Source organism: Cervus elaphus, chromosome 30 (assembly GCF_910594005.1).
Source record: "Cervus elaphus chromosome 30, mCerEla1.1, whole genome shotgun sequence".
NCBI classification, from domain to species: domain Eukaryota; kingdom Metazoa; phylum Chordata; class Mammalia; order Artiodactyla; family Cervidae; genus Cervus; species Cervus elaphus.
Genome location: NC_057844.1, coordinates 29,544,479 through 29,558,625, shown reverse-complemented (window position 1 = coordinate 29,558,625; position 14,147 = coordinate 29,544,479). Strand labels below are relative to the sequence as shown.

The 14,147-nt window shown below is 41.4% G+C and overlaps 1 protein-coding gene across 6 annotated transcripts in view; it reads left to right on the top strand.

Annotated features, from left to right (window-relative positions):
- Positions 1-14,147, top strand: part of RXFP2 (relaxin family peptide receptor 2) — a 57,996-nt gene that overhangs the window by 21,312 nt on the left and 22,537 nt on the right. For 5 of the 6 annotated variants that reach the window (XM_043892227.1, XM_043892229.1, XM_043892226.1 and 2 more), the window contains 4 exons: positions 8,761-8,832; positions 9,660-9,731; positions 11,754-11,825; positions 12,909-12,980. In XM_043892227.1, the coding sequence (XP_043748162.1) occupies positions 8,761-8,832; positions 9,660-9,731; positions 11,754-11,825; positions 12,909-12,980 (288 nt within the window). The remainder of the gene's footprint in view (positions 1-8,760; positions 8,833-9,659; positions 9,732-11,753; positions 11,826-12,908; positions 12,981-14,147) is intronic. The other variant, XM_043892228.1, reaches the window with a different exon arrangement.

Genomic DNA, 14,147 nt, shown 5'->3' with positions numbered 1-14,147 from the left:
CCCATGAACTTTATTGTGACACTGTCTGTATCAGGATGGAAAATCTCTTTGCTTTGATTCCCTGCTCCTCAATCAACCTTATGATGATTACTTTAACTTCCTAAATTATTTACACTTAAGTATTTGGGAAGTTACCTTGGATGGGGAATAAGACCATTCCAGTTAGTGGAATGGGATACATCCGATTTAAACAAAGGGATTAAATATTCAACCTCTTGAGAGTTCGGTTACTGTGTGTTAGTCCCTCTGAGCCTGAGTCCCTCACTCGGGGATAATAGAGAGGTCAAATTCCTACAGTTGCGAGATGATCGTCAGAATAGATTAGAAAATTAGCACGACAATGTTGTAAGGTCATATCATCATCTTACAATTTTTGCCCTTTAACATTCAGAATAGAAGAGAAGGTTTCTAGAAATGTGATATATGTTAAATTTCAGGACTAAAAAGAATCTGATTTTTTGCTGATACTGGACAAATGTGCTTGGTTTGAAGTGGCATCAATAGTTCTATGTTCTCATGAGTCTTTAGGTATAGACTCACTCATACAAGAAAGGAAGTCCCTGAAGGAAGTCCATTAATGAGAAGAACCTTGTGTGAGCGTGGCCAATCATGCCTGGGTTTGATGGTAGCCTCTGTGATTCCCATCTGCAGTGAGCTCCTTCTGTTCCATCCTATACCAAGTGGTCACGTTGTCATTGTTTCACTGGAGTAGCTGTGCATTGACTCTAGGGTTCCAGATTCCTCTAGAGAAGAAATCTTAACAATACTGCTTCTGGTCTTACTGGAAATGCTTAGAATCACAACCTGTTCATTCTGTGAATCAGTATTACCTTTGAGCTCCCTGAATAATGCTAAAGGGAAGAAAAATAAAATAGCACTAACAGAAAGGAAGGAAAAATATTCGTGTCTTAGAGTAGCTGTTTAAATCTATTATCTAGAGTCATAGAAGTCTTATGAATTTCTAATTAAATCTTATCATCATTTATAAGGTAACTGAAGTTTGTAGCAATGAAATGACTTACCTAAGATCTACAGCTACTTAGCGGGAGAACGAGAATTACAGTCCGTATCTTTTGATGCCCAATGCACTGTTCATTTTACAACACAATAACCAGAAACCTAGAGGTGGAAAGAAATTGTTCTAGCACCTAAATGAATCTTCTACCAACACATACTCTTCTGTCCCACACAGAACTCCATTCTATACATTTGGTCCCCAATTTAGGGGAAGCTCACCTCTGGTGAGGCTCACTAGAAGATCAAGCAAAGAGGTTTATGATAGGACTTCTCAGGGCAAGTCTTTCCCTGAAACACTGATGCATGCTTTGTTCTATGCCAGTACTTCTTCCTCAGTAGCTGGTAGTCCACGGAAGGGAAGAACATGGAAGCACTAACTTTGCACATATAAGTCCCAATTTCTCCTGGTGAAAAAAAGTTGAGTTTTTTTTTTTTTTTTTTCCTGCCAGGTTGCCCAGATGAGCTGAAAAATTCTCCAATTAAATGTTTAATTCTGCTTTTTCTGAGAAAACTTAGGTACCACGTCATAACCTGAGTATCACCCAGCAGGAGTTCCCTTAATGCAAGCTGCTTTTTGATGCTTTCTAGGTGAATTTGATTCTCCCAGAGAACCAGAGAGAAAGATATTATTAGAGTCTTATCAATAAACATTCACCAAGTGTCTTTTACATGCAGGGTACAGCATGGGAGACAAAACACAATTCCTTACGTTTAAATATCATTTTTTAAAGTTGACAAAAGACTTGCAGGGTTTGGAATTCTCATTTGGACTTTGTCTCCGAAGTCTATGAGGTGAGATAAACAGCATTAGATCCCTTTCAGGAATGAGGACACCATCCTTGGAAAAGAAAGATCATTTCCCTGATGGCTCAGATAGAAAAGAATCTGCCTGCAATGCAGGAGACCCAAGTTCAATCCCTGGGTCACAAAGATCCCCTGGAGAAGGGAATGGCTACCCACTCCAGTATTCTAGCCTGGGAAATCCCATGGACAGAGGAGCCTGGTGGGCTACAGTCCACGGGGTTGTGAAGAGCTGGACATGACTGAGTGACTAACACTTTCACTTTCTTTCAACCAGCTGACAAGTATTAGAATTTGGCTTTAAAGCCCAACCTTTGACTATGGTCTCCTGGAAATCCACCCACATGGGCCAGTCTCAGTATATTGTTACTGTCAGTGAAAACGCCCAGAAACCGAACTTTGGTTGCACAATAACAGAAGTTCTTAATAAGCATCATTCACATATTCTAAAGCCATTTATAAGCTCAACAGCTGCTGCTAAGTCGCTTCAGTCGTGTCCAACTCTGTGCAACCCCGTAGACGGCAGCCCACCAGGCTCCGCCGTCCCTGGGATTCTCCTGGCAAGAGCGCTGGAGTGGGCTGCCATTGCCTTCTCTGCATAAGCTCAGCAACTCTCCTTTAAATCCTTTCCTCCCATCTCTTTTTTTCTACTTCTCAGCTCCTCCTGCCACTCTTCCCTCAAACTCCCAGGAAAACCTCTCTACAGTCTCAGGCAGTCCCCTGTCCTGTCCAGTCTCTTTTTCCACCAATCCTGCATTTCAACACTCAAACAACCAATGAAGCTAAACATAAATCATCCCCAAGAAAAGGTGTCCAGGGAAGGAAGAAATTAGGTGGACATGCCCAGAACTGTCAGTAGAGACAGTAGGAGGGGAAATGCTAGCCAAATTCACATTTTAGTGCATTCTTTCAGTGACTAGTTGCTGATACCCATCAGGGGTCAAGGATATAGTGGTAAACAACACATCTGAAAAGTTCTTCCCTCAAGGAACTCAACTTTCAATGGAGAAAGATAAAAGTGCAGTGTGTGTTAGATACACAGTGATTACAGGGGGAAAAATAAACCAAAAAAAAGAATTAGGAGGTGCTGAAGGAAAGGAATGCTATTAAACTGTCCTGCCATGTAACTATTGTTGTTGTTTGGTTGTTAAGTCATGTCTGACTCTTTACGACCCCATGGACTGCAGCATACCGGGCTTACCTGTCCCTCATTATCTCCTGGAGTTTGCTCAAGCTCATGTCCATTGATTCAGTGTTGCCATCCAACATCTCATTCTCTGTCAACCCCTTCTTCTCTGGCCCTCATTCTTTCCCAGCTTCAGGATCTTTTCCAATGAGTCACCTCTTCGCATCAAGCGGCCAAATATTGGAGCTTCAGATTCAGCATCATTCCTTCCAATGAACACTAGGAGTTGATTTCCTTTAGGATTGACTTGTTTGACCTCCTTGCTGTCCAAGGAACTCTCAAGAGTCTTATCCAGCACCACAATTTGAAGGCATCAATTCCTCAGTGCTCAACCTTCTTTATGGTCCAACTCTCGTATCCGTACATGACTACTGGAAAAACTATAACTTTGACTAGACAGCTTTGTCAGACCTTTGTCAGCAAAGTGATGTCTTTGCCTTTTAATATGCTGTCTAGGTTTGTCATAGCTTTTCTTCCAGAGCAAGTATCTTTTGCTTTTGTGGTTGCTGTCACTGTCTGCAGTGATTCTGGATTCCAAGAAAAGAAAACCTGTCACTGTTTGCACTTTTCTCCATCTATTTGCCATGAAGTGATGGAACTGGATGTCATGATCTTAGTTTTTTGAATGTCGAGTTTTAAGCCAGCTTTTTCACTCTCCTCTTGCACCCTCATTAAGAGGCTCTTTAGTTCCTCTTCATTTTCTGCCATTAGGGTGGTATCATCTGCATATTTGAGGTTGTTGTTGATATTTCTCCCAGGAATATTGATTCCAGCCTGTAATTCATCCAGCCTGGCATTTCACATGATGTACTATGCAGAGAAGTTAACTCTACTACTGCCCAAAGTACCTGTAAATCTTTTTGTGATTCTGAGAGTTACCCCATGAGACTGATTAGAACACACACTCTCCTACCTAATTCCTCTATATTCAAAGCTAGCCATTATCACCATGCCCCCCACCAAATGTCTCTCCCCCAAACAGCCTCGAATCCTTAACTTCTTCCCCTAAGGACCTGATTTCAAATCTGTTCATCACTCTGTATACGATCAGTTACACATTCCTTACAAATAGTATCTGGAATAAATGTAATAATATCACCTGTATGACACCTACAAGGGCAGAATGGGGAAAGCTAGCAGCCCTTCTTTTCTAAACTGCATATGCCCTAAAGTTACATTTGTTCTTCTTGTGGCTGCTTCATACTCCTTTAACTCCTACTGATTGTGTCCCTAAAATTCCTAATCCCATGCCACATGCGTTAACTGAACAAGTGACGGCTTCTCCATCCTATACTTGTGTGCTTAGCATCTGAGAGCTAGTTGTGGGACTTCAAATTTATCCCGGTTCAGTTTCATCCTGTCAGATTCAACTTTTCTTACCAGACTGTAAAGATCTTTTTTGGCTCATCCCAACAGATTTACTATTCGTCCCAGCAATAGTAAATAGAATTTAGTAAATAGTAAATAGAATTTACTGTTCTATCATCTGAAAATAAGATGAGCCATCTTCACCTAAGTCATGGAGTAGAATACTGAGCAGGATGCTGCAAGATCTTCTTTCCAGATCCCTTCATCATCATCACCATCATCCATCAGACAACGTGTCTTGTTCTTTATTTTGTCTATAAAACCGCTTGATCACTGCCTGGTAGACATATAAGCAAAGTCAACCACATTTTTATCTGATCAGTCTTTCAAAGAAGAAAATCAAGTTGATCTGACATGTCCTGTTTCTTGTGAACTGCCCTGTTCCTATTCTCTCTGAGGTGCTCACAAGCCCCCATCACATGGTCCTGTCCTGTGATCTCACCTAGAATCAACTTCAAGCTCATCCAGCAATAGCTTGTGAAATCTACTTCCCTTTTTGAAAAATCAAAATGGCATTTGCCATCTTTAATTTTCAAGCTTCTCTTCTCTTCTCTTTTTCCAGATTCCTGAGTCATTGATCATGACTGAGTGTTCACATTTTCAGTGTTTTCTCAGTTTCTAGGAGAAATTGTCCAAACCAGCGGGTTTTAACTCATTTTGGTTAACGTATTCTATCCTCTTGGGCTTTCACTGCCACAACCCCGTATCCTATTTATTCACTTCAGTTCTGAGATCATCTTTTTTGACCAAGAAGACAAGAACAATGTAAGAGTTGAGAATTTATATTTTCTTAGTATTTCACCATATTGTAAAACAGGTCCCATACCACAGGCTTGGGCTTCTCTGTAAACATTTTTCTTGTTTCCAAAATATAACTAGAAATTCATCCCTATTTGTCATAGTAGTCTTCACCGTCTGAGTTTTGAATAAGCCTTAGGTCATTCCTTCCATTATGATTCCATTTTTATGAACCCCTAACATTCATCCTTTGGCAACCCACTCCGGTATTCTTGCCTGGAGAATCCCAGGGACGGCGGAGCCTGGTGGGCTGCCGTCTATGGGGTCGCACAGAGTTGGACACAACTGAAGCGACTTAGCAGTAGCAGCAGCAGCAACATTCATCCTTGGATTTTGAAGGAAGCCCTCACTGACCATCACACCCTCCTCCTGAGCTGGATGGTCCTTCTGGTTCCCTCACAGTACTGTGTACCACCACTGCCCCCACCCCTCATTGTCAACTATGTTGAAACATACAGAAGGGTCAGTGAGTATTTGTTGAAGGAATGATGTGTAGGACTAACACAGAGGGTGAAAGAGAAGGTAGGGGGCATCTTCAGCAAGGAGGACCCAAGAAACATGAGGAGAAAAACTCAAAGGCTATTAGGAAGAGAGTGACTGGGCAAGTTTGTCTAAAGGAGGGCCTTTGAATGCCAGGCTAAAAGAATCAGGGCTTTATTCTGTTTGGCCCAGGGAAAGACATTCATGGATACACATTTTCAGTTGTATTGAGCTAATAAATCTGGTATGCATTTTTAAGTTGTATTGGGATATATCCTAGGGAGTCACCTAATTTAATGTCAAGTGGATCTCTGGCCTTGCATGCTCTAAATATTCACAGTGAAATTGAGGTCATTGAGGCATCCAGAAAAATAAATTTCTAAGTCAAAATTTAAAAAAAATTAATTGCTAGATGAACAGATGTCACTCAACTTACCTGAATCCTTTTATTAGTGATCAGTTTATTCATTTTAATAATTTGTTAAACTTTCTAACTCTGGGTGATAAGAAGCAATTTAAGATGAACCTTCAGAGAAACAAAATGCCATGTATGAGCTTGACCATAATACTTTATGACTGCTACCACGGAAACCAACAGCAGTCCCTCTCCTCACTGGGACATAAATTTTACGTAAATTGGACTTCCTTCTTACACTGGCCTCTTGTGCAGTGCAATCATTGGCAACACAATGTAATTCAAGGAGTCTGCCTGGCTCATGAATACAAAATGTGACATTTAAAAAATAGCCTATAAACATGCATGTTATTAAAGCATTTATTTGCTTTAGTTTCAGGTACATAAATTCCTGGCGTTTCTGCTTGAAAAGTCCTGACAGCTGAAACAGCAGGAATTCATGAACCAGTAAGTTATTCTTAGAGAAGTCGCTCAATATAAAGTATATCAGACAGGCTCATATCTCAGCTCTGAATAAAAAGAGGACATCACTTGCCAAATTGTCACATTTCCAAATTTCCCCCTCACATTCACCAAGTTACTATTCTATAAAAAAGAAAGCAGATACTGGAGGATCAAGCTAAAATTCAGCAGCCTAAGTCTGAGACAAGGGACCTGGGACTCTAGTTCTCCCTGGGGTGCCAGCAAACTGACTAAATAGAAGATTAGAGGCTGTTTATTATTTAAGAAATTGGGAATCTTAACTCATGTCAGTGAAGGCAGATAGACTGAACACATCAGGTGAGTCATGAAGATCAAAAGCACAAGGTCAAATTCACAATGTATGACTGCCCCCATCTCTTCAAGATTAACCATGTGTAGGTAAAATGAACAGTACTGTACTTTTGACTTAATTATCTTGAATGAAATGTCACAGAAATAGCACTAGTTAGGTAGTAAATTTTATATTTACTTTCTCTTAATATTTAAGAGAAACTTCAAATATACATATTACTGTATACTTTCTCCATTTTCATTTGCTATTGTAATGCAATTCAGCACATTAACTTTAATGACATCACTCCAGGGGCTCTGAAAATGCTAAAATAGATATTGATCTCTTCTGTTTTAGAACTCTAAAGCAAAAGCAGAATTTATGCTACAACGTGAAGCATCTCCTCATAGACATGTTGTATCAGAGAGGGAGGAATGGAATGGAACAAGTTCTTACTGGGTTTCACGTTCACTTTGTAGCATTGAAATTGATGCTTTGCAGGCCACTGTAGTTGTAATGCTTGTGCCCCGTGACACCCACATTTCCACATTGTGTTACACAGAGAAAATGACAATATTTGTTTGATTCTGGGGGTAAAAGATGGGTTTGTTAATAACTGAAAGCTAATCTTGGCTTTACTTTGCCACCTTGAGGGCTGAGGGCATCAACCTGCCCACACACCTGTAACATTCATGGCCCAAAGGTTGAGAAGCTCTGATGAGGAATAATCGTGGCATAACAAAATTCAGAGTAGAGCCAAATGCCAAATGAATGAGGCCACAATCTACCCAGAGTTTTGCAGTGAAGTAGCATAACAATAAGAAAGTGTTGTAAAATATTTTAGGAACCAGGAATTCCCTGGCCATCCAGTGGTTAGGACACTTAAGCTTCCATTGCCAGGGGCACGGGTTCAATCCTGCAAGCCATGTGGCAAAACAAACAAAACAAAACCTCAGGAACCAAAACAAATCAAAACAAGAGATAGGGAAGGTTATACAGACATTAGTTACTATTAATAGAGTGATTTCATGCCTAAAGATGTTTATAAAATGTGAATTCAGGGCTAACCTCCCATTTTATAATGAGCACAGGAAATAGAAATTATTTACTTAGATACTCCTGAAAGAGGGCTTCCCAGGTGGCTCAGCAGGAAAGAATCCACCTGCCAAGACAGAAGAAGAGAGTTCAGTCCCTAGGTCTGGGAGGATCCCCTGGAGAAGGAAATGGCAACCCACTCCAGTATTCTTGCCTGGGAAATCCCATGGACAGAGGAGCCTGGTGATCTCCCATCCATGGGGTCACAAAAGAGTCAGACCTACTTAGAAACTAAAACAAGCAACAAGCTTATGGAAGTGCTATTATCAAATCATACACTCTTGCTAGATTGAGGTTAAGTAGATCATGACCCTGTGAGCTAACCTTGGTGCACTTGTCCCAGTTTAGCCACTTGTGACCTTGAACACCTCTCTAAATTGCTGTGTGCTTCTCACTCTGCATCTTGAAACAGATCAATGTAAGACTTGCTCTGACGTTTTTTCATATGAGTAGAATGAAGAGAAACAAATTGAAGGTGAAACTCTGGTGCTGAAAGAGTGAGGAATCTCAGCAGTGAGAACCTGGCTAATCTCACGTGATGGGCAACTCCAGCTTGCAGAAACAAGACTGGCTCCTTGCTTACACACAATGCACGGACTTTGGTGGATTCAAGTCAGAGATGCCGGCATCTCACTGCATGGGCGCTCTCAGAATGTCAGGCATTGGCTAGATCCACAGCCTTCTCTCACGGGCCGGCTCCTACCTCCCAATGTGAGACTAGGACTTAGGACTTTATGAGCTGGTTTCACAAGTCATCTTTAGGTGAACAAAGTGGACAGCACATTCAACAACCTAACAAAGTATGAGCACCCTAATCGCATGACTCTCCTATCTCATTCCTACCAGATTCCTCCAGCATAACTGTATTACATATATATCCAGAAAAGCATTCTTTGGATTACATAATCTGCAAATACTGTGAGTAACTTTTTTCATAATTATATCTTGAGTACAACTTTATGTAAAGATTAAAAGGATAGAATGGTATTTTGTTAAAGGCTCAGCTGTGGATGTAGAGAAGAGGGAGCAACAGGTTTTCAGAAAGTACCTAGAATAGTTGTTACACTGAAAGAATTACTAAAAAAAAAAAAACTCCTAGTTTTACCAGAAGATAGATATGAAGGCTATCTTTAATCTTGTCTCCTCAAGTTTGGGTCACTTCTATAATATTTTATCATATTTTTTCTAACCCTTGCTAACTTCACCTTTATGGGGCTTCCCTGGTGGCTCAGTGGTAAAGAATCCTGCTGCAATGTAGGAGATGTAGGTTTGATCCCTGGGTTGGGAAGATCCCCTGGAGGAGGAAAAGGCAACCCAGTTCAGTATTCTTGCCTGGGAAATCCCATGGACAGAGGAGTCTGGTGGGCTACAGTCCATGGTGGTCACAAAGAGTCAGGCACAACTTAGTGCATACTTTCTTAAAACAATTGTCTACAAAGGAGGTGAGCTAAAGCAAAAATCACCTCACATGTTTATTCTACTGTTACACGCTAAGGTCATATAATACCCTAGTGCTTTATTTCCGGCCACTTTCCTGGAGCTGGCCCTGGTGCTTGTCACACTGGGCTTGGGGTCATCTGTATCTCCCGGTTTTCCTTGGTTTTCTCCCCTTGCCCATCCAGTTGAGTGCTGTCGGAGACAGATGTCCATACTTCATAATCATTAACAGAGGCTCGTATTCTAATTATATGTGACTAAAGTGGAGTATTAAGTTTGCCTCATTGACTCACCCATGCTATTTGCAGATATCTCAACCACAACTGCATCACAACTCTCAGACCTGGAGTCTTCAAAGACTTACATCAGCTGACTTGGCTGTAAGTATTCTAACTTTTCCTTCTCTGGGATCACAGTCCTAATGATACTCATCAAGGCTCACAGTTTCCATTTATTTATGTATCTTTCTCATCATACCAGTTCTTCTGCTTGTCACATAATCTGGAGCATGTTGCTCTGGCAATTCAGATCATGGCACGCCAAGTGGCAGCTGTGTGAAGAGACAGCGCTGTGCTTCCTCAGGTGGGCCTCTGCGCCCAGCGGCAGGCTTGCGAAGTTATCCATCCATCCAGTGTTTGCCTGTAACAGGATTCTCAACCCAGCTTTCTATTGGCCTTCTGGCTCAGACAATTCTTTGATTGGGTCGGGAGGGTGGGGTGGGGGGAGGAGCAGGGTGAAGGAGGGATAGAGGGGTGGGGGTAGTCCCGTGTGTTTTAGGATGTTTAGCACCCTCTGTGGTCTCTGCCCCACTAGATGTCAACAGTACTGGCTCCCAGAGTTGTGCCAATCAAAAATGTTTCCAGACCATCCCAAATGTCCCTTGGGAGAAAGAGTGCCCTCTGTTGAAAACCACTGACCTAGAAAGTAAGCAAGCTGAGGACTTTTTTGATTTCTAGAAAATGTATAGAAACAACTGAAAACATGAGCGCTTGTAGCGTTTCATCACTTACCTGGCTGAGCCACCAACTCCATCCCAGGGAGTCTTTTTATCAGTTTTCATCAGGGAAGATGAACAAAGGGCAGTTAGAAGGGTGTGTCAGTTTTCCTGTTTTCTCTCGGTCAGCCTGGTCCAGAGGAAAAGCCAGGACTTCAGCTTCATCCAGACCCTTGTATATGCCATAGTCCTGTGCTTTATGTTTCAGGCAATTTTCTTAATCTCCTGGGTCTCTTTTTCCTCATCTTTATTTTTTTTCCTAATGCCACTTTTTTTATTAAACTTTTTATTTTGTATTAGAGTATAGCCAATTAACAATGCTGTGATGGTTTCAGGTGGACAGAGAAGGGACTCAGTCATACATATACAGGTATCCATTCTTCCCCAAACTCCCCTCCCATCCAGCCTGACTCACAATATTGAGCAGAGTTCCCTGTGCTATACAGTAGGTCCTTGTTGGTTATCCATTTTAAATACAGTGACTGTATTGACTGTAGCCCCCCAGGCTCCTCTGTCCATGGGACTCTCCAGGCAAGAATACTGGAGTGGGTTGCCATGTCCTCCTCCAGGGGATCTTCCTGGCCCAGGGATCAAACCTGCATCTCCTGCATTGCAACAGGATTCTTTACCACTGAGCCAGGAGGGAAGCCCCTTAAATATAGCAGTGTAAACTATAATCATAATTCCTTTTTTCCTAAGAGGGATGTTGTGAGAATTATATATGTAAAGTGCCATATGCAGAATGCTTGTCATATAGTAGGTGTTCAGTGAGCTTCCTTCTCAGAATCCTACCCTCAGATTCCTCTGAGAGTAAGGGGAAATGGTACCTAGCTTTGAAGGCAACAAGAGAAAAGAAGTCATATTTCCCCTTACGGTGATTTTTTTCCTAGGAAAATACCATATAGAGTTTAAAACAGTGATTTGAATTTGTAAATCTTTTCACTCTTTCACCCTCAAAGCTCCCAGTAAGTTTGTTTGCATTCATTTAAATTCCATGAGACTAAGGAATTCTTCCAAAGAATTTTTTTTTCATTCAATCAATCAGTAGGTCAAAGCATTTATGGAGCCCATAATCAGCCAATAAATCAATAAATAAGTACAGCTTGTTGGGACCCATGTATCTAGAGGCGGAGGGTCTTAAGTCCAATGGGAGGTGGATGAAGGGAATGAAGACCACCAGGATGGACTTGATAAGTGCTGGGGGAGGTGGGGGCTTGGAGAAAAGTGCTTCTCCAACCACAGTGGGGAGGAAAAGCTCTCTGGGAAGAGACATGAGCCAAGTGTGGACAGACAGGAAGGAGGAGAGCAGGTGTTGGGGGAGGCAGGATTGACATGACCTTTTATTTCTTCCTGGTTGTATTTCACAAACGTCTCTAACATTGGAAATGTTTGTGATATGTTTTGTCAGAATTCTAGATGACAATCCCATAAACAGAATTTCACAGCGGTTGTTTACTGGATTAAATTCCTTGTTTTTCCTGTAAGTATTCATCTACCTTTCAATCCATCTGTCTATGAATTGCAATGACATCTAAAACTAGCTTACAAAAAAGAGCTTTAAGAAAATCAAGCCTCTAAGATTTCTATTTGTCATAACATTTCCTGTATTTCAAGCCACAATTACTGTTGCTACTTCCTGGCCATGGCTCATGGCATATTTTAAGCCTACCAGTTCATTTCCTTTTGATCTCCTTTCATTCCTTTTAGTTTTAAGGCATGTTTTTATTTGCCGTGGTTGACCAAAGATAGTATTCATTTTTATCTTCTTACTACATTTAAATCTGTCAGAATCTCCCCAGTGTTCAGCTCCAACTACATTTTTTAACAAAGGAAAATGTGCCTTTGCCCAGCATGAGTCACTGAAAATTCCAAAATCTTTGTCTTAGCAACTAAACTTTTCTCATCATTACATTTTCGGTGTTTATTAATAGACTGGGATGGTTTATCAGCAAGGGATTATTATGTTCCTTTACAGCTGATCATATAGCATTGTTAATTTTCCATTTGTGAAAAGGGATACCATAAATTTCCATTTGTGAAATGGGATATCACAATATCATAAATTAATCGTGCAACTTAATGTTCTCATGAGTTGTCTTCTTCCCCAAATGTCCCCCCTCCCCACTGTCATCACTTCTTAGATTTAATGCAGTTTCCAATGTGAACTTTTAATGTCATAAATGATTAGCGTTTCTCTTAAGGCGAAACTTTGGGTGTATGATGCTGGAAATGATCCTAACTTTGAAGTTTACAAGGAAAGTTACCATGAACTTCAAAACGATTACCCAATATACTTTTGTTTCATCTCACAAAGTCATACTGTTTCAAATTTATTCCTAGGTTATGTATCACACTTATACATTTATAGTTTCTCTGACATCTGCTCCCTTATCCATGCCACATGTGTATCTAGAGACCATTTTGAAGGGGTAGTTATGTTTATGGTTTTCATCCTAGTGTACTGATTTTAACATGCAAGTTTCCCAGTTGTGAAAATAGTGAAAACACTGTCCCTAAAGTGGCATGTCATTTTGTTTCTAATCAACCTCTTCTGCGTGTAAAGGTCCATGGTGAACAACCACCTACAAGTCCTTCCCAAGCAGATGTGCGCCCAAATGCCTCAGCTCAACTGGATGTAAGTACAAGCTTAGTGGCTGATTTATTAAATGTCCAGATTCAGAAAGCTAGCCCTGAAGTTAATTCACAATTATACAGAGAGCTCATCTGTGCTTTTCTTTCTAAAACCAAAATCTGGTCATGTCCCTTCTTGTCTTAAATCTGTTTTATATACAATTTTATTTGTTTGGTTGTGCTGGGTCTTTGGCACTGCACTCGGACTTCCTCTAGTTGCAGCACGCAGGGGACTCCTCTCACGGCAGTGGCCGCTCTCACGTGGAGCACGGGCTCCAGGGGACAGGCTCACTGCTTGCGGTGCACGGACTTAGTTGTTACACAGCATGTGGAATCTTCTCGGATCAGGGATTGAACCCATGTCTCCTGCATTGGCTGCAGGATTCTTATCCACTGTGCCACGAGGGAGGTCACATTTGGACTTTCCAGGGACCACAGTGTTTATTTGTAATCACTGTATTTTCAGAGTGAAAAAAAAGTTGAGTTCCCGCAAGTCCTCCAAGATGGTTTAAAATAGGAATTAATATTAAGGGTAAGTTAATTAATGACAATATAGTAGACATTTGAAACATTAAACATCAGATGTTCTAAGGTGCAAAAAGTAAAATAGGATTTTAAAGGCAATACAAAGGAATTGGTAATTTTAGTGTGAGTGTGAGAAGGTTCAGAGGCAGCAATATAGCTACTGTCTTGACCTGGAAGACTGTAGGACGCTGGTCATAAAAGGAATTAGGAGACTTGGCAGAACAGCCGACCGTCTCATTCCTTGGCGCTGCTGGGAGCGGTCATGTCAGAGTGTTCCTGAGGTTGTTCCCTGACGACGTGAGTGCTGAAGGCTCACCCGGCAGGGCGTAATCTCTCCCCGAGTGCTACTCCAGCGTCAACAGGCATCACTCATCAGGGACTTCAGACAGACGGCTGGACCTCAGTCCTAGGGTGTCTGATTTAGTAGGTCTGGGTAGAGCCTGGGAATCTGAACTTTTAACAAGCTCCCATGTGATGCTGAGGCTTGGTCCTGGGCACCCTTGCAGCAGCACTGCTTTCAGCGTCAGCACCACGGAGGGAGATAGAAAGAACGGATATTTTCTATCACATGGCTTGGGGTTGGCATCCTGACCCTGGCATCCAGTATTTGGAAGGCAAACTAGCCTGAGTTTCTCCTTCAGCAAAA